The 20,853-nt window shown below is 46.9% G+C and overlaps 1 protein-coding gene across 7 annotated transcripts in view; it reads left to right on the forward strand.

Moving 5' to 3' along the window:
• Nucleotides 1-20,853, forward strand: part of LOC110533189 (lipopolysaccharide-responsive and beige-like anchor protein) — a 356,513-nt gene that overhangs the window by 132,729 nt on the left and 202,931 nt on the right. For all 7 annotated transcript variants that reach the window (XM_090187615.1, XM_090187618.1, XM_090187619.1 and 4 more), the window contains exons 35-36: nucleotides 15,347-15,411; nucleotides 17,161-17,269. In XM_090187615.1, the coding sequence (XP_090043741.1) occupies nucleotides 15,347-15,411; nucleotides 17,161-17,269 (174 nt within the window). The remainder of the gene's footprint in view (nucleotides 1-15,346; nucleotides 15,412-17,160; nucleotides 17,270-20,853) is intronic.

Genomic DNA, 20,853 nt, shown 5'->3' on the forward strand with positions numbered 1-20,853 from the left:
CACACACACCCCCACAGTGCAGAGACACACACACACCCCCACAGTGCAGAGACACACACACACCCCCACAGTGCAGAGACACACACACACCCCCACAGTGCAGAGACACACACACCCCCACAGTGCAGAGACACACACACCCCCACAGTGCAGAGACACACACACACCCCCACAGTGCAGAGACACACACACACCCCCACAGTGCAGAGACACACACACACACTCCCACAGTGCAGAGACACACACACCCCCACAGTGCAGAGACACACACACACCCCCACAGTGCAGAGACACACTCACACCCCCACAGTGCAGAGACACACTCACACCCCCACAGTGCAGAGACACACTCACACCCCCACAGTGCAGAGACACACTCACACCCCCACAGTGCAGAGACACACACACACCCCCACAGTGCAGAGACACACACACACCCCCACAGTGCAGAGACACACACACCCCCACAGTGCAGAGACACACCCACACCCCCACAGTGCAGAGACACACACCCACACCCCCACAGTGCAGAGACACACACCCACCCCCCCACAGTGCAGAGACACACACACACACCCCCACAGTGCAGAGACACACACACACCCCCACAGTGCAGAGACACACACACACACCCCCACAGTGCAGACACACACACACACCCCCACAGTGCAGACACACACACACACCCCCACAGTGCAGAGACACACACACACCCCCACAGTGCAGAGACACACTCACACCCCCAAAGATGCAGGATAATAACTGTATCCCCGCTGGGCCTTGTTTGTTAGCAGAAGAGGGGTTTCCTATTTAAAACACCACTCAACACCACAAAAAACAGAAAACACAATTGATTAATGGCACCTCTCTCTCAGACCGCACTGCGCTTTTTTAATCTGTTTTATTTTAAAAAGAAACACCGCCTTTCGTCTGCCTTTTTCCTCCTCCTCCCCTGCTCCTCCCCTCCATCCCATTTACTTCCCATTATTCACTTCACTTGTTCTCCAAAAGAGAGGTAATCTAGAGAGATTACACATCCGTTCTGGTGTCACCGGGGCAGTGTGGATGTGGGCTAGCGGGGCGCGGGGACGTCAGGGAGGGGAAGTGAACCCTAGCGGTCCTGGAGAGAGGGAGGGAGTGGAGAATAAATGACATGCTCTAATGCCCCTATTTGTCATATCTGTCAGGGTGTTGTTTAATGCTAATATAATCAAAGGCAGAATCTGGTGATTGCCGACCGAGAGAAAGAGGGCCCCTGGCCCCCAGTCCCACTGGTCTCTCTCGCTCTCTCTCTTTCTGTCTCTCTGAAGCATTATGACTTTCTCTCTCTCTATGGGAAAAGGGAACGGTCCAAGATGGCGTTGATTGCTTCAGTAAATCATCCAACCAAATTCTCTCACAGCTGAAGCAAATGTAATTGTGTTGTTGTGTGGAAAGGAGGAGGGAGGGGGTGTTGGTGATATGATCTACCTACACATATATATATATATGAGAGAGAGAGAGATCTGTTTTTCTTCCCTGGGTTAAATTCCAGCCAGACTTGTGTTGTGGCGATAATTACATTTTTTTTCCTGTGATTTGCGTGCACCTCTGTTTCCCCTCTCTCTCTGACTGGGAAAGTGAGAGAAAGAAAGGCAGGCAGGGAGTGATTGATGATGTTATATACGCCAGCCGCAGGGCCCTCCGGCACAGGAAATGCTCTTGAACCCCACAGGAAGCGCTTCAATCGGCGGCCATCTTGAGAATGTAGACCCCAATGAGCGAGCCCCAAGCGTTGGTCCGCGGGAGGAGATTGAGATGATTTTGATAGATTTCTCTCTTCCCCCCTCCTCCTCTCACTTCATCCTTCTCATCCATGATGGCACGATGCGATAGCTATCGTGTCTGAAATGTTTTATTAATTTCCTGAGGGGTTGAGATGGAGTGGGACCGGGGTCAGAGGTCGAGAGGCTACGGGCCACAGAGGAGTTTTTAATCACGCCTCGTATGAGACGTACAACACAGGGCCACTTCAGCCTGGCATTGAGGAGGGGGTACTAAACCACTGTTTGATAGGACCCCGTCTGTAAAGAACGCTACTCCTCTACCCAATTAAAGATCCATTTGGATCTGAGATCAGAGACATTCATGTCAGAGACGTTGTTGCTTCATTGCTTGGTCTCTTGTGGTTGTATTGATCAGCATATACAAAGTGATGGAATAATGGTGTGGTGGTGTGGTTTCATACACATGGCTTGAACTCTACCTAGTGATAGATCCAGCATTTCTCTCTCTAGGATGAGGTACAGTCGTGTAGATGTAGTATCCTGTACCGTAGGTCCAGTTGTTGTTTACAAGGTTGTTGATAAAGGAAGGCATTTCATTTAGCTGTTTAATGTTTCAATTAACTCATTGGTTTTCTGGCATCCGTGGGCTTTTTAGTAAGTCAACCAGAAATGTTGTTTTCGTTTGGATGACAATCTAACTTTGGGTTGATGAGGAACTGCATCCACGTTCATTGTTAAGTCGAATCCTTTGGACTAAAAGGAGGGATGGAAGAGAGATGGCTCTGATCCAGCTCCCCAAGCGGAGTATCAAGACATCCTGTTCCTCTCAGGTAATTGCTTGCGATGGATCCTTCAAAGCTGAGACTTGTTGGGTATTACGTGACTATCATCTCTGAGACTCCGTCAGTCCGAGCACAGCGCTCTCTCCGCAAGGCCTCTCTCCTCACCGACAACGCCCTTAATTCGCCGTGACAGGCTCTCTCCATGACAACGAACAGTGGCCTAGCTTCTCTCTGTCACCATGTCGGATCTACAGCCTTCAAAGGTGCATCACTTAAAAAGGTTTCCATCCACAACACTGATAAATAGATAATGCTGACTCAGTTAAAGGTCTGTGTGTGTGTGTGTGTGTGTGCGCACGTCTGTTTATGTGCATACGTGTGCTAAGCTAGTCTCCTCTCTCCTCCACTCTCCTCCAAATCATCTCATTGGATACAGGACAGTCCACTATCAGAGAGGCGTCTGTCAGATAAATCAGCCAGCAGCAGTGTCTGTGTCCTGTAGATCACTGGTTATTGTCTGAGCAGTCTGTCAGGACATCCAACCTTACAGCACTTATCACTACATCCCTCCTGTACATAGAGAGGTGTGGAGGGAGGAGTCAACTACCATCCTGTACATGGAGAGGAGTCAACTACCATCCTGTACATGGAGAGGAGTCAACTACCATCCTGTACATGGAGAGGAGTCAACTACCATCCTGTACATGGAGAGGAGTCAACTACCATCCTGTACATAGAGAGGAGTCAACTACCATCCTGTATATAGAGAGGTGTGGAGGGAGGAGTCAACTACCATCCTGTATATAGAGAGGTGTGGAGGGAGGAGTCAACTACCATCCTGTACATGGAGAGGAGTCAACTACCATCCTGTACATGGAGAGGAGTCAACTACCATCCTGTACATAGAGAGGTGTGGAGGGAGGAGTCAACTACCATCCTGTACATGGAGAGGAGTCAACTACCATCCTGTACATGGAGAGGAGTCAACTACCATCCTGTACATGGAGAGGAGTCAACTACCATCCTGTACATAGAGAGGAGTCAACTACCATCCTGTATATAGAGAGGTGTGGAGGGAGGAGTCAACTACCATCCTGTATATAGAGAGGTGTGGAGGGAGGAGTCAACTACCATCCTGTACATGGAGAGGAGTCAACTACCATCCTGTACATGGAGAGGAGTCAACTACCATCCTGTACATGGAGAGGAGTCAACTACCATCCTGTACATAGAGAGGAGTCAACTACCATCCTGTACATAGAGAGGAGTCAACTACCATCCTGTACATAGAGAGGAGTCAACTACCATCCTGTACATAGAGAGGAGTCAACTACCATCCTGTACATAGAGAGGTGTGGAGAGAGGAGTCAACTACCATTCTGTACAGAGAGGTGTGGATGGAAGAGTCAACTACCATTCTGTACAGAGAGGTTTGGATGGAAGAGTCAACTACCATCCTGTACATAGAGAGGAGTCAACTACCATCCTGTACATAGAGAGGTGGTGGAGGGAGGAGTCAACTACCATCCTGTACAGAGAGGTTTAGATGGAGGAGTCAACTACCAACCTGTACATAGAGAGGTGGAGGAGTCAACTACCATCCTGTACATAGGGAGGAGTCAACTACCATCCTGTACATAGAGAGGTGTGGAGGGAGGAGTCAACTACCATCCTGTACATAGAGAGGTGGAGGAGTCAACTACCATCCTGTACATAGAGAGGAGTCAACTACCATCCTGTACATAGAGAGGAGTCAACTACCAACCTGTACATAGAAAGGTGTGGAGGGAGGAGTCAACTACCATCCTGTACATAGAGAGGTGTGGAGGGAGGAGTCAACTACCCTGCTGTACATAGAGGTGGAGGAGTCAACTACCAACTTGTACATAGAGAGATGGTGGAGGGAGGAGTCAACTACCATCCTGTACAGAGAGGTTTGGAGGGAGGAGTCAACTACCAACCTGTACATAGAGAGGTGGAGGAGTCAACTACCATCCTGTAAATAGAAAGGTGCGGAGGGAGGAGTCAACTACCATCCTGTACATAGAGGTAGAGGAGTCAACTACCATCCTGTACATAGAGAGGTGTGGAGGGAGAAGTTAACTACCAACCTCTACATAGAGAGGTGGTGGAGGGAGGAGTCAACTACCATCCTGTACATAGAAAGGTGTGGAGGGAGGAGTCAACTACCATCCTGTACAGAGAGGTTTGGATGGAGAAGTCAACTACCAACCTGTACATAGAGGTGGAGGAGTCAACTACCATCCTGTACATAGAGAGGTGTGGAGGGAGGAGTCAACTACCATCCTGTACATAGAGAGGTGTGAAGAGAGGAGTCAACTACCATCCTGTACATAGGAGGAGTCAACTACCATCCTGTACATAGAGAGGAGTCAACTACCATCCTGTACATAGAGAGGAGTCAACTACCATCCTGTACATGGAGAGGAGTCAACTACCATCCTGTACATGGAGAGGAGTCAACTACCATCCTGTACATAGAGAGGAGTCAACTACCATCCTGTACATAGAGAGGAGTCAACTACCATCCTGTACATAGAGAGGAGTCAACTACCATCCTGTACATAGAGAGGAGTCAACTACCATCCTGTACATAGAGAGGTGTGGAGGGAGGAGTCAACTACCATCCTGTACATAGAGAGTGTGGAGGGAGGAGTCAACTACCATCCTGTACATAGAGAGGAGTCAACTACCATCCTGTACATAGAGAGGAGTCAACTACCATCCTGTACATAGAGAGGAGTCAACTACCATCCTGTACATAGAGAGGAGTCAACTACCATCCTGTACATAGAGAGGAGTCAACTACCATCCTGTACATAGAGAGGAGTCAACTACCATCCTGTACATAGAGAGGAGTCAACTACCATCCTGTACATAGAGAGGAGTCAACTACCATCCTGTACATAGAGAGGTGTGGAGGGAGGAGTCAACTACCATCCTGTACATAGAGAGGTGTGGAGGGAGGAGTCAACTACCATCCTGTACATAGAGAGTGTGGAGGGAGGAGTCAACTACCATCCTGTACAGAAAGGTTTGGAGAGAGGAGTCAACTACCAACCTGTACATAGAGAGGTGTGGAGAGAGGAGTCAACTACCATCCTGTACATAGAGAGGTGTGGAGAGAGGAGTCAACTGCCATCCTGTACATAGAGGTGTGGAGGGAGGAGTCATCTACACTCCTGTACATAGAGAGGTGTAGAGAGAGGAGTCAACTACCATCCTGTACAGAGAGGTTTGGAGGGAGGAGTCAACTACCAACCTGTACATAGAGAGGTGGAGGAGTCAACTACCATCCTGTACATAGAGAGGTGGTGGAGGGAGGAGTCAACTACCATCCTGTACATAGCGAGGTGTGGAGAGAGGAGTCAACCACCATCCTGTACATAGAGAGAGAGGTGTGGAGAGAGGAGTCAATACTCCATCCTGTACATAGAGAGATGGTGGAGACATCAACTACCATCCTGTACATAGAGAGGAGTCAACTACCATCCTGTACATAGAAAGGTGTGGAGGGAGGAGTCAACTACCATCCTGTACATAGAGAGGTGTGGAGGGAGGAGTCAACCACCATCCTGTACATAGAGAGGTGGGGGAGTCAACTACAATGGTGTACATTGAGAGAAGGTGGTGGGGGAGGATGGTGGGCAGGAGTGTACAATTATTGGTAACATGATGGCATATGTACTACTCTACTCATGTACAAATTAAGTTCTGTTTCGGCTTTTGTGCAAGACTGTGTCGGCGTCGAGGTCACTGCTCGAGCGGCAGGGAGGCGAGCGGTTAAGAGCGTTGGGCAGTAACCGAAAGGTTGTTGGTTTAAATCCCAGAGCCGACCAGGTGAAAGATGTGCTGATGTGCCCATGAGCAAGGCTCTTAACCCGAATTGCTCCTGTAAATTCCTCTGGACAAGAGTGTCTGCTAAATGACTCAAATGTAAATTCCTCTGGATAAGAGTGTCTGCTAAATGACTCAAATGTAAATTCTGTGTAAGGCAGTACAATTTTGTTTCTCCAAAGAAGGAAGTCATTTTCACTCCACACTTTTCTCAAAGGGTGAACCATAGTACTATATTTCACCATGCTGACAAGCACAGACACTGATATGAGACTGAGACAAGTACATTCCGAACCCTTATGAGTTTGGAACCTGGAAGGTACGATAACACTATATTTATAGTGCCTGTCAGTCTCCACTCTGCATGTCAGGTAAAAAAAAAAATCTTTTTTTGAAACAGGATTATGTTCACGTATAAATAATCCCAATTTACGCTCGCCGTTTTGCACCCCCCCCCGAGCCTGAGCAGACTCACAGTAAAACAGCCTGGTGCCAAATTAAAATCCGCTCAAATTTAGGAGGTCCCCCTGGCCACTAGGCCCCTCTTCCTGTCAGGAAGGGTCCCCCTCTAGCTGCATAGCTCACATCAGCAGGGTGCCGCAAGAATGAAGTGCCGGTTGGTGTTACTGTTTTCACTCCTCCCAGCCAGGAGAGTACCTTTCAAACACTGTCTAAGCCTGATATTACCCCTCTCCTCCCAGCCAGGAGAGTACCTTTCAAAGACTGTCTAAGCCTGACATTACCCCTCTCCTCCCAGCCAGGAGAGTACCTTTCAAAGACTGTCTAAGCCTGATATTACCCCTCTCCTCCCAGCCAGGAGAGTACCTTCCAAAGACTGTCTAAGCCTGATATTACCCCTCTCCTCCCAGCCAGGAGAGTACCTTCCAAAGACTGTCTAAGCCCGATATTACCCCTCTCCTCCGAGCCAGGAGAGTACCTTTCAAAGACTGTCTAAGCCTGATATTATCCCTCTCTGACCAGACTAGAGGGGGACACTGGTGTGCTGCTCCCCATGGCACACGGTTGGGGTTTATGGGGCTGGGGGGAGGAGAGAGGGAGGAAAAATAACACTTTGATTGCACTGATCTTGAACCTTGTGTGTGTGTTTGAGTACGCAGCAGGGTGTTTGCTCCGGCTGTGAAGAGTGATGGGGAAAGCATTCGGCCCCGGAGTTTCAGAGCATTCCTCCTCCGTCTTTCACCTTCCCCCACGTCCCCTGGTCCCTAAACAGCTCATACTACATGACTGCGCTCTTGATCCATTAAAAAGTCAGCAGAAAGGGGTATAAATGCAACTAGTGGACATCTGTGAATACTTGTTTGGTCTTGTCATTGATTGATTGATTGATTGATTGATTGATTGATTGATTGGTTGATTTAAATTGTATTGGAAAAAACGATGCACTGGGTACAACCCCAAATTAAATGAACTTGTTTCTAACATGGCCCCCAATGGAATACACACAATATGGACAAAACACAAGAAAACAGTCCCTACAGTTCAAAACAGCCCCATACAACACCATACAGCATAGAATAAATCAATACAAAGCCATCTGTACAACTATGCTCGTAACCACCCTACTTTGTTATGTACGTACCATCTGATTTTATAACCCACTTTGTAATCCAAGGCAGATTACACTATCTGAAAATAACTTTTCAATTTCTGCCTTGATCACAAACAGAAGACTAAGTGAGAAAGTCAACCACGGACAGACATCTCCAGGTTGTTTTCACCTTCGGGTCATTAAGAGTCGTAGTCCTCTAGCTCTCAGGTCAGAGAGTATTGCTCTTGTAGCCGTAGTGATGCCGTGCTCCGGGGTTAAACTCCAAGTCCTGCCGCTCTCTATTTTCAGCCTAGAGGTTAATGGTCAGGGGTCGGGAGAAGCCAAGTGCTCCAGGGAAGAAAGTCAATGTCTGCTGATCTGCCCATTTGACTTGAGGAGAGGTGTCCATCTGTTAAACAGGTTAACTCTGGAAGGGTCGGATCACTGGAGCTCTGACAATGAACCATATTATCAGCTATTACACTGGATTAGTGCAGGTTTACTGTTGGATGGTGAGAACATCGTTTAGCATTGATAATGTTTTGGGGTGAGTTCAAACTCGTGTTTGCTTGTATTTTTTATCCTAGAAATGACCCATGTGAGTGTCTTATTAGTCATTTCCACTATTCTCAATCACCACCCTTAAATACAAATCACTCCTCAACCCAGATCGTTATTTCATCTAGGCTTTTCTGCAAGATAAATATTAGTATTTTTTAGGTGTGAATGTGATCACACAAACACGGACGCAAGACATTTTTTGAGAGATGTTTTCCTTAAACACAGATAGCATCTGAGAACTGGCATGTGGGGTTGTTGAGTGTTGAGGAAGTCCCATCCGCAATTAGACTTTGTCTACACTCGCTGTCACAAGTCCTTTTGATACGGCGACCAGATTAGGAAATGAACTTGTCAACTTCCTTATCCTTCAGCAACCGGTTATAGGTGGAATGAGCATTCAACTGTTGACTCTAAAATGAATGCATCCTGTTTGCACAATGTCTTTGATCTCTCATCGTAGACAAAGCATATCAATTAGGAATGTTTTTTAAGTTTGCAAGTCAGAGACATTTGGATACAAATGAGAATATTCTGTCATTTCACAAACATTTATGTTTCATTATTCTGAACGGCTTCTGTGTCACCGTCTTGTCTCCACGTGGTTTAAAGGGTTAACCACCAACGTCACGTCATATCTACTAGTATCATCTACTATAAATGCAAGGTTCTGTGTCACCGTCTTGTCTCCACGTGGTTTAAAGGGTTAACCACCAACGTCACGTCATATCTACTAGTATCATCTACTATAAATGCAAGGTTCTGTGTCACCGTCTTGTCTCCACGTGGTTTAAAGGGTTAACCACCAACGTCACGTCATATCTACTAGTATCATCTACTATAAATGCAAGCTTCTGTGTCACCGTCTTGTCTCAACGTGGTTTAAAGGGTTAACCACCAACGTCACGTCATATCTACTAGTATCATCTACTATAAATGCAAGGTTCTGTGTCACCGTCTTGTCTCCACGTGGTTTAAAGGGTTAACCACCAACGTCACGTCATATCTACTAGTATCATCTACTATAAATGCAAGCTTCTGTGTCACCGTCTTGTCTCCACGTGGTTTAAAGGGTTAACCACCAACGTCACGTCATATCTACTAGTATCATCTACTATAAATGCAAGCTTCTGTGTCACCGTCTTGTCTCAACGTGGTTTAAAGGGTTAACCACCAACGTCACGTCATATCTACTAGTATCATCTACTATAAATGCAAGGTTCTGTGTCACCGTCTTGTCTCCACGTGGTTTAAAGGGTTTAACTACCAACGTCACGTCATATCTACTAGTATCATCTACTATAAATGCAAGGTTCTGTGTCACCGTCTTGTCTCCACGTGGTTTAAAGGGTTAACCACCAACGTCACGTCATATCTACTAGTATCATCTACTATAAATGCAAGCTTCTGTGTCACCGTCTTGTCTCAACGTGGTTTAAAGGGTTAACCACCAACGTCACGTCATATCTACTAGTATCATCTACTATAAATGCAAGCTTCTGTGTCACCGTCTTGTCTCCACGTGGTTTAAAGGGTTAACCACCAACGTCACGTCATATCTACTAGTATCATCTACTATAAATGCAAGCTTCTGTGTCACCGTCTTGTCTCAACGTGGTTTAAAGGGTTAACCACCAACGTCACGTCATATCTACTAGTATCATCTACTATAAATGCAAGCTTCTGTGTCACCGTCTTGTCTCCACGTGGTTTAAAGGGTTAACCACCAACGTCACGTCATATCTACTAGTATCATCTACTATAAATGCAAGGTTCTGTGTCACCGTCTTGTCTCAACGTGGTTTAAAGGGTTAACCACCAACGTCACGTCATATCTACTAGTATCATCTACTATAAATGCAAGGTTCTGTGTCACCGTCTTGTCTCCACGTGGTTTAAAGGGTTAACCACCAACGTCACGTCATATCTACTAGTATCATCTACTATAAATGCAAGGTTCTGTGTCACCGTCTTGTCTCAACGTGGTTTAAAGGGTTAACCACCAACGTCACGTCATATCTACTAGTATCATCTACTATAAATGCAAGCTTCTGTGTCACCGTCTTGTCTCAACGTGGTTTAAAGGGTTAACCACCAACGTCACGTCATATCTACTAGTATCATCTACTATAAATGCAAGGTTCTGTGTCACCGTCTTGTCTCCACGTGGTTTAAAGGGTTAACCACCAACGTCACGTCATATCTACTAGTATCATCTACTATAAATGCGTGCTTCTGTGGCTTACTGACAGTTTCTTATTCTGTCTTTCATTCTTAAATGTGAAACCGATGGACAACAATGAATGAGTTCTGTTCCTCCGTCAGCCCTTAACAGGAGAGCACGGCATGTTATGTCTAGCAGTTCTCGTCCTGACTGTACGTCGCCACGTAGTTCAGTTTCCTCCTGACCAAAGAGACACAGTAGTAATGTTTTGTTTGTGTTTGTACATTTTTCTAAGGCGTAGCTGTAACAACGAGACTACTCCGCGTCCCAAATAGCAGCCTATTCCCTAAATTGTGCACCATTGCCCCCGGTTAAAAAGTATCAAGTAGTGCACTAAATAGGGAATAGTGTTCCATTTAGGACACAACTCCACTGGACTTATTTTTGTTCTCGTTCCAAAGCTGAAGGGAAGCACACAGTACACACTTAGCGCTTACGACGATTCATGCTCTCTTTGTCTCCTGTAGAGTCATATTCCCCAGCCCCTTTACCAAACTAACAAATACTTGTGATTATGACTGATGGGACTGAAACACACAAGCGACTTGTTTATTTTTGGTGGGGAGAACCCAGTTTTTTGGGGGGGTGGGTTAACAGGGTGTGTGTGGTGTTGTGACCAGGTTTGACGTTTCAGAGAGGAGTTTGTGGGGAAGTCTGTGTTTTGTCACTAGTTGTGGAGTTTAAACCTTCATTATGGATAATCAGTGGTAATGAGGAAGTGCATTTGTGTGTGTGGAGACTCATTGCCATGGAGTCCTCAGACATAAACCAAACATAGAAACTGGCTTATTGACTTCTGATTGAGAATGGCATTTGGTTTGAATGGAGCTTTGCTTTTGATCCTGACATTGGGGAAACACACACACGCTGGGTTATGGTCCAACATCAGGATCACATTGACTGGTGGTCGTACCGATGAGACCAGGGGTAGAACAACTTGCGGTGGTGTAGTAGTCTCCTGATGTCAGGTCAGAGGTTAGAGGTCACAAATGGCTGCTTGTATCCTCTCATCAGGGTAAGGATGGGGTTATGGAATGGCCCTTATCACAGCCATGAAAGCCTGACCGCACTGACCAGGGCAGCCAAAGAAATCCATACCCCATCACAGAGCTGTCTGATAGATAGCCTCCCGTTTGTCACCATGAGGTGTGTGTGACCCCTCTGATTAGGGTCATAACCTTTTTTAATTCAACAATAATGTCATTTTCTGTCTCCTAACGGGGACATTAGTCTTGTTTATACGACCTTGGCGTGCCTGTTCAGAATGCCTCGTGGGGATCTGTGGTAATGTGAAGTGGGATGGTTAATCTTTAAAATACTTTAAACTTCTGCTCCATGCCATTGTACTGTAAATAGATTTCATTTTCACACCAGCAGAATTTACATCAAAAGAAGCTGTGTCCATGATGAGCTCTGTTTTGGAATATATCAAACAAGATCCCTTCAGTCACTAGAACAGTTCAATAGTATCCAGAGGGCAGCAGTAAGGAAACTCCCCGCTCTCAGGAGACAACGTCCCCTTTCTCCTTCTTCCTTGTTGTTCCTGAGAGCAGAGCCAGACCTGTTTATGTCTGCACTTCCTGTGGTGTTTATTTCAGGCCCGGTAGGACGGCGTGGCGCAGCGCGGCATAACATAACATAGAGTAGCATTGCGTGTCCCCCACTGCTTGCAGGGCAGGTCTGCCGAGGCTCATGGCTATCGTCATTCAGCCTTTGGCCCATTGGCCTGGGTCATGTTCTTTAGGGCAGGCAACGGAAAACGTTTAAAAATGTTTTTCAACAGAAAACGAAAATGGGTGGCTCTTATTGGATAAGTCTAGATAATCCCTCCCCATTTGGTGCCAAAAACAGGGCTCACTGTCAAACTCACTGTTTCTACTCCCCTCACAGACACACTGGCCTATTCCCTCTGTGCACACTTTATTATGACTGTGTAGTCAACGCCAATATGGCCTGACGGGACACAAAACACTGCTGCATTCTGGTTAAATGACCCGAGTCTGTTATCCCACTAATCTACAGTTGGTTACAGGCTGGTTGAGGATGTACAGGCATTGGGACAGAATGGTTTCTGTTCTGCCTGGGTGTGATTTGGTTCTGATGCCTTTTCACTTGTCATGTTATCAAAGTGGAAAACCTATGGTGCTGTTGGAAATCATCATGTGTGCACGTACAAACACACATTCACACATACTTATGTGTTGTACACACACACACACACACACACACACGTCTGATTTGGTATTAGAAGCAAATGAGCTCTCTCTCCTCTAGCTCTGTCTGTCATCTATCTTCAGCCCCTAGGCCTCTCTATGTTTACCAATAACGTCTACACACACCAACACCCAGCTTCCAGCTCCCTCTATCAGTTGAAGAGATGATGACAGCACAGTTAAATACACTGACCACTGTCCTGTCGCACACACACACACACCGTAGCCCTCCCTCCCCTTGTTAACACAGTTGGACCTTTGTTTGTTTTGGTTACAATGTATCTGTTCTCCGTTTTCACTACCAGTCAAATAGTGTTAGATATACAGTATATCACTGTGTGTAAAGGAAGATTTTGGGGGTCAGGGTTTGTTTACTGTCACAGGAAATAACTAGTGATTAGACATGAATTATTAAACAAAGACCCCATTACTGACCCATTTCCTGACAAAGAGGCATGTTGAAGTTGTGGGTGGTTTTATCAGGGCATTAGCTCTTTAACGTGAGGTTGAATGTTTTCTATCCGTATCACCAAGAAAGGGCGAAGGAGAGAGCGAGAGCTAAACGTCCGACCCACATGCCCAGCTCCTTGTTGTTTTATTATTCTTTTGACGGTTGCGTTGAGAAGGTGTTGAAAGATTGAACCGAACATGAAAGACGACGACCGTCAAGTTTCCTTTCCTGACCAAATTGCCGATTTAAACTCACTCAGGGCCGCCTTGGCGTTTCAGCTGCGGTTTATTGAATTGTTTAGACTGACACCTTTGACCATAACACTGCTCAAAGGGAGGAAATGTGTGAGTTATATCATGATAAATGCCTTCACTTCCCTCCCTTCTCATTCCTCTCCTCCACCGAGCTGACTGCCAGAAACAGCAGCTGTTCTATAGGGCTACAATGTATACCAGCTGACTGCTCCTTGTTCAGGCTCACTCAACATAATATTATACAGACATAATTGGTGCTGAGGGCGGAAGGGGCTAAATGAATCTTTATTTCTCTCTCTTTCTCACTGTTCCTTCATTTACCCCTCTGTCCATCCACACTGACTTATGTGTAAAGTCATGTGCATAGAGTAAAACTATGTGCTTTCTGTGTTGTTGCTAATGTCCCAGGATGTGGTTTCTGTGTTGTTGCTAATGTCCCCAAGTATGTGGTTTCTGTGTTGTTGCTAATGTCCCAGGATGTGGTTTCTGTGTTGTTGCTAATGTCCCCAAGTATGTGGTTTCTGTGTTGTTGCTAATGTCCCCAAGTATGTGGTTTCTGTGTTGTTGCTAATGTTCCCAGTATGTGGTTTCTGTGTTGTTGCTAATGTCTCAGTATGTGGTTTCTGTGTTGTTGCTAATGTCCCCAGGATGTGGTTTCTGTGTTGTTGCTAATGTCTCAGTATGTGGTTTCTGTGTTGTTGCTAATGTCCCCAGGATGTGGTTTCTGTGTTGTTGCTAATGTCCCAGGATGTGATTTCTGTGTTGTTGCTAATGTCCCAGGATGTGGTTTCTGTGTTGTTGCTAATGTCTCAGTATGTGGTTTCTGTGTTGTTGCTAATGTCCCAGGATGTGATTTCTGTGTTGTTGCTAATGTCCCAGGATGTGGTTTCTGTGTTGTTGCTAATGTCTCAGTATGTGGTTTCTGTGTTGTTGCTAATGTCCCAGTATGTGGTTTCTGTGTTGTTGCTCATGTCCCAGTATGTGGTTTCTGTGTTGTTGCTAATGTCTCAGTATGTGGTTTCTGTGTTGTTGCTAATGTCCCAGTATGTGGTTTCTGTGTTGTTGCTCATGTCCCAGTATGTGGTTTCTGTGTTGTTACTAATGTCCCCAGGATGTGGTTTCTGTGTTGTTGCTAATGTCCCAGGATGTGGTTTCTGTGTTGTTGCTAATGTCCCAGGATGTGGTTTCTGTGTTGTTGCTAATGTCTCAGTATGTGGTTTCTGTGTTGTTGCTAATGTCCCAGTATGTGGTTTCTGTGTTGTTGCTCATGTCCCAGTATGTGGTTTCTGTGTTGTTACTAATGTCCCCAGGATGTGGTTTCTGTGTTGTTGCTAATGTCCCCAGGATGTGGTTTCTGTGTTGTTGCTAATGTCCCCAGGATGTGGTTTCTGTGTTGTTGCTAATGTCCCCAGGATGTGGTTTCTGTGTTGTTGCTAATGTCCCCAGGATGTGGTTTCTGTGTTGTTGCTAATGTACCAGGATGTGGTTTCTGTGTTGTTGCTAATGTCCCAGGATGTGATTTCTGTGTTGTTGCTAATGTCCCAGGATGTGATTTCTGTGTTGTTGCTAATGTCCCAGGATGTGGTTTCTGTGTTGTTGCTAATGTCCCAGTATGTGGTTTCTGTGTTGTTGCTAATGTCTCAGTATGTGGTTTCTGTGTTGTTACTAATGTCCCAGTGTTTGTGTTTCAGGAGTGGCAGAACTCTATCCAGAAGAACGCAGGCTTGGCCTTCATCGAGCTGGTCAACGAGGGCAGGTACGTTTTCTGACACGCACGCGGACACACACTGTCCGACCCGCTCCGACCATCACCACTTCATTATGTCCCACTCTGGCCGATCCGTAGCGCGGCCCCTGGCCCTCGAGGCTCCAGGCCCTCACGGTCACCATTAGGGCCTCTATTGAAGAGAGAAATCCATACTGGAGTAAAGAGGATCTGTGGCACTGAGGGGAGCCGTATAGAGTTCAAGGCTCTGTCAATACCTGCCTGTCCCGGAGGGAGGGTGACAGGGGTGACTGCAATCCCTGACTCCTCATGACGCTTGGGAAATCTCCCATCTTCCTTGTCCCTCTCCATGTCCCTTCTGCTGTCCGTACTATCCAGGATCAGCATTCCCATATCACTCCTGGGACCAAACAACTCCCATCAATTTGGAGTTAGAGGTCCTGGATTTACATTAACGATCCCCCGGGCTGGAGAATTACCGAACGCTAATCTAGGATTATGTTAATGCATCCACTGATGGACTTCCTCAAACACACACACACACATACACAAGCTCACACACACAAGTAGTAAGAAGAGGAGGAGACAAAGGAGGAGGAGAGAATCGAAGAGAGAGAAGGAGAGGAAGAAGAGGTGGAAGAGAAGCAGGAGGAGGGAAGGAGTAGGATAGAGGAGGAAGAAAAGTGGAATGATTAGAGGATGAGGAGGTTGTAATCCACTCCAGAGAGGCTGCTTTGTAATCTAGAACTGGGTCTCAGTGACTATACCCCATCAACTCCCTGTTTAGAGGTGTGTGTGTGTGTGTGTGTGTGTGTGAGAGAGAGAGGGGTTTGGGTGTAAGAAGTATGTGTCTGTCCAAGTGTGCGCACGTACTATATTCGTGTGTGTGTCTGTACATGGTTTTATGTGTGTGTGCCTGCCTGTGTGTGAAAGAGTGTAGAGTAAGGCGTCATAAAGAGAGTGTTGAGGTTATTGATGGCTGGGCCAGGGGCCGGGGGTTTGAGAGGCTACAGAGGCCCAGGCACCTCCGCTCCCCCGTTGCCCTGCTCTGAAACAGCAGGCTTGGGTTACAGGCCCCAGGCCCGGCCCCTAGCCTGTTATTGTTCCACTTTGCACAGGCCTGACCTCTGGGGCCAGTGAGTGGCCTCTCTGGCCCCTATACACACACACACACACACACACACACACACACACAAATGTTTTATTAGCTTAGATAAGAGGAAGGGGGTGGATTGGCTACATATGTAGCAACAGGAGCAAAGGTTCCCCCTGTGTCAGATGCATATCATTAACAAATCAATTAGCACATGTTAGGTCAGAGTTAAAGGGATTGTGTGTGTGTGTCTTGTCCTAATCACATTTCCTGCTAATTTTGCATGCTTAATTTTCCTCTTTTTATGGATGTTATAGGGTTATTAAAGGGGAGGCCTTCCATTTTATGGATGTTATACGGTCATTAAAGGGGAGGTCTTCCATGTTCAGGGACTGCAGCACTCATATTGTAGCACATTGTGAGAGCTTGTTTGTGCAGTGTGTATGGTGTATGAAAACCTGATTGAACAGCTTTCAACCTATCACCTATTAGTCAATGAATTAACTTTGTTTGACCACTTACTAAATAATAATATTTTTTGTATGTCTTCCACCAGTTTTATTACATCTTAATCTGAACATAATTCAATTATTCAAATCAGTAATACTTTTTTTCCCACTGATTACAAATTGATACAGTTCTGTTGATGGTATGAAATGTCTTCCTCTGTCCTTCCTCTCTCTCAGGCTACTGAGCCACACCATGAAGGACCACCTGGTGCGGGTGGCCAATGAGGCTGAGTTCATCCTGAGCCGACAGAGAGCCGAGGACATCCACAAACACGCTGAGTTTGAGGTAAAATAGAGTCTGGGCCAGGAAACTGGCTAACATGAAACTAGCACATTAAATCCAAAATGGAGTCCAGATTTAAGCTCGGGTGAATGATTGAGGAGAATAGACCAGGCAGCTGGTAAACAAGAGAACATACTTGATCCAAAATGGCTCCTGACATAATTTAGGAATTTGAAATTACCCAGGCTGGTGCAGGTAGCCAGCAAACAGGAAAATCCATTCAATCCAAAATGGAGTCCTGATTTTGGCTTGAGGGGGAGAATGACTTGAAGAGAAAAACTTAACAATGAACTAATAACTTCCAACCCCTTTCATGACCCTCGTATCTTGGAACAGAAACATAGTCCTCATTTATTTATCCTTTCCATGTCTTTTTGTGAGAGCAAAGTTATTTTAGTATATTTGTAGCTTTAAGCAGATCCCATTAAGCTGAGGTTGATAGGATAGTTTCATATTTTCATGTTCTGTCTGGCCATATTGAACAAAAACAGCTCAGAATGTAACACCCAGCGAGGGGGTATAAAGTCCTCTATATATACACACACACACACACGGTTGTCTGTCAAGTCATTACAGACCTGTCATAGAAACCTAGAGAACAAATGTTGTATTTTCAAAGACAACCCCAACACGTATAATAACATCTTACACTGGAGTGTCCGGCTGTAGTTTACGTTTGGCACGGCATCCTAGCCAAACAGCCTCCATGTTCATTTATCCCCGTACCTCCCGGCCTAGCGCCAACCTCCCAGCATAGCGCCAACCTCCCGGCCTAGTGCCAGCCTCCACCCTCCTCCTTCATCCCTCTCTCCTTCTCTGTCTCTGTCCTGATCTCTCTGAATCATTTCCTGCCCTGCTGAGAGCCTGTCTGTTATAGTCCCGCTGGGGGAGTATTTCCACAGTGACAGGAATACAGCATCCTCCCCTCCACCCTCCTCCTTCATCCCTCTCTCCTTCTCTGTCTCAGTCCTGATCTCTCTGAATCATTTCCTGCCCTGCTGAGAGCCTGTCTGTTATAGTCCCGCTGGGGGAGTATTTCCACAGTGACAGGAATACAGCATCCTCCCCTCCACCCTCCTCCTTCATCCCTCTCTCCTTCTCTGTCTCAGTCCTGATCTCTCTGAATCATTTCCTGCCCTGCTGAGAGCCTGTCTGTTATAGTCCCGCTGGGGGAGTATTTCCACAGTGACAGGAATACAGCATCCTCCCCTCCACCCTCCTCCTTCATCCCTCTCTCCTTCTCTGTCTCAGTCCTGATCTCTCTGAATCATTTCCTGCCCTGCTGAGAGCCTGTCTGTTATAGTCCCGCTGGGGGAGTATTTCCACAGTGACAGGAATACAGCATCCTCCCCTCCACCCTCCTCCTTCATCCCTCTCTCCTCTGTCTCAGTCCTGATCTCTCTGAATCATTTCCTGCCCTGCTGAGAGCCTGTCTTTTATAGTCCCGCTGGGGGAGTATTTCCACAGTGACAGGAATACAGCATCCTCCCCTCCACCCTCCTCCTTCATCCCTCTCTCCTTCTCTGTCTCAGTCCTGATCTCTCTGAATCATTTCCTGCCCTGCTGAGAGCCTGTCTGTTATAGTCCCGCTGGGGGAGTATTTCCACAGTGACAGGAATACAGCATCCTCCCCTCCACCCTCCTCCTTCATCCCTCTCTCCTTCTCTGTCTCAGTCCTGATCTCTCTGAATCATTTCCTGCCCTGCTGAGAGCCTGTCTGTTATAGTCCCGCTGGGGGAGTATTTCCACAGTGACAGGAATACAGCATCCTCCCCTCCACCCTCCTCCTTCATCCCTCTCTCCTTCTCTGTCTCAGTCCTGATCTCTCTGAATCATTTCCTGCCCTGCTGAGAGCCTGTCTGTTATAGTCCCGCTGGGGGAGTATTTCCACAGTGACAGGAATACAGCATCCTCCCCTCCACCCTCCTCCTTCATCCCTCTCTCCTTCTCTGTCTCAGTCCTGAGCTCTCTGAATCATTTCCTGCCCTGCTGAGAGCCTGTCTGTTATAGTCCCGCTGGGGGAGTATTTCCACAGTGACAGGAATACAGCATCCTCCCCTCCACCCTCCTCCTTCATCCCTCTCTCCTTCTCTGTCTCAGTCCTGATCTCTCTGAATCATTTCCTGCCCTGCTGAGAGCCTGTCTGTTATAGTCCCGCTGGGGGAGTATTTCCACAGTGACAGGAATACAGCATCCTCCCCTCCATCACTACCTTCATTCCCCCCTCCTTTCTCAAGACCCTGGCAGTACTTAAACCTGCAGACAGCCCACAGAACTGCTGGTCTGAAGGGCCGACTGTCTCAACCCCCCGTCCCTCCACCCTCACTCGCCCCCTTACCGTAGTTGTAAAATGTTCTGCTTTCTTTAAGGTTCAAGGCAGGGTCTCTCCTACAGAATGAAAAAAGCCCTCATGACTGTTTAAAGCAAATTGTTGAGGGGGTGGAAAGGAAAGCATGTCGATGGTTTGCTTCAGGTTGGTTGGTTGCCTCGGTTCGTTTGAATGTTTGCTCCCATGTTCTTCTAGCTTGTGTCCCAAATAGCACCCTATTCCCTATTTAGTGCATTACTTTTGACCAGGGCCCATAGAGTGAATATGGTGTGATTTGGAACGCAGACCCTAGTCAAGTCTGCATTTCTATCTGACTGGCAACAGCAGTACACACTGTCCACCTCCTTTCCACCCACCGGCCTCACCCTGTCAATCATTTCTTCTGGAGGTGTGGCCTGACTCGACCGGTCGTCCAATCATCGTTAGTGCGGGGCAGGCAGACCCAGGTGTTTATGCAGATAGATTTCTGACGCGTGACACACACAGCCTATTTGACGAGGCTAACACTCCACACACTGTGTGTGTGTGTGTCAGACAGCTGTGTGAACAACGGCACGATAGAGGTGTGGAGAGGAGGAGGGGCCTGAGGCACAGCACAGACAGTTGGCAGCTCCATAAGAACACAGCACAGGGCTCACAAACTAGCCTCTACCTCACTGCCCTGAGGTTATGAACAGGAGTGGTGTCTTGAGTCTGTGTCCCCATCACTCCCCATTTCCTCCCTCAAACTCACCATGATTAGGCCATGTTATGTTCTCTCAGCCGAGCGAGGGCCAGGATATGTCTGCACCGATGGAAACATGCACACACACACACACACACACACACACACACACACACACCAGGGGCTGTCCCCAGCTCTCCAATTCTATCTAATTGGCCCACGTAGTGTAGCTGATGTTCCTGTCCGCATCACTAGTCCCTCTCATCCTATCATCTGTCTCCCTCTGGCTCTGAGGAGTCCTACAGGAGGAAACATCCTTAGACTGGATCCTACTCCGATATACTGTAATGAAAGCAAAAGGAACACATTGTGTCGTTACATTGGACCTATTTTTCCCACATCGTCCTACAAGAGGGCCTAGTTAGTGTCTTCGTTTTCTCTCCATCGTCTTCCAAGCAGGCCCAGTTGTTTTTCTGGTTACTTGTGTGTGTGTGTGTGTGTGTGTGTGTGTGTGTGGGGGGGGGGGGGGGGTAGTAGTCTTTGACAGTACCGTTGAGTTACAGAATGAGGATGTGTCTGACGGGCCTCAAAGAC

The sequence above is a fragment of the Oncorhynchus mykiss genome, chromosome 10 (genome assembly GCF_057628025.1).
Source record: "Oncorhynchus mykiss isolate SJ-2025 chromosome 10, ASM5762802v1, whole genome shotgun sequence".
Lineage (NCBI taxonomy): Eukaryota > Metazoa > Chordata > Actinopteri > Salmoniformes > Salmonidae > Oncorhynchus > Oncorhynchus mykiss.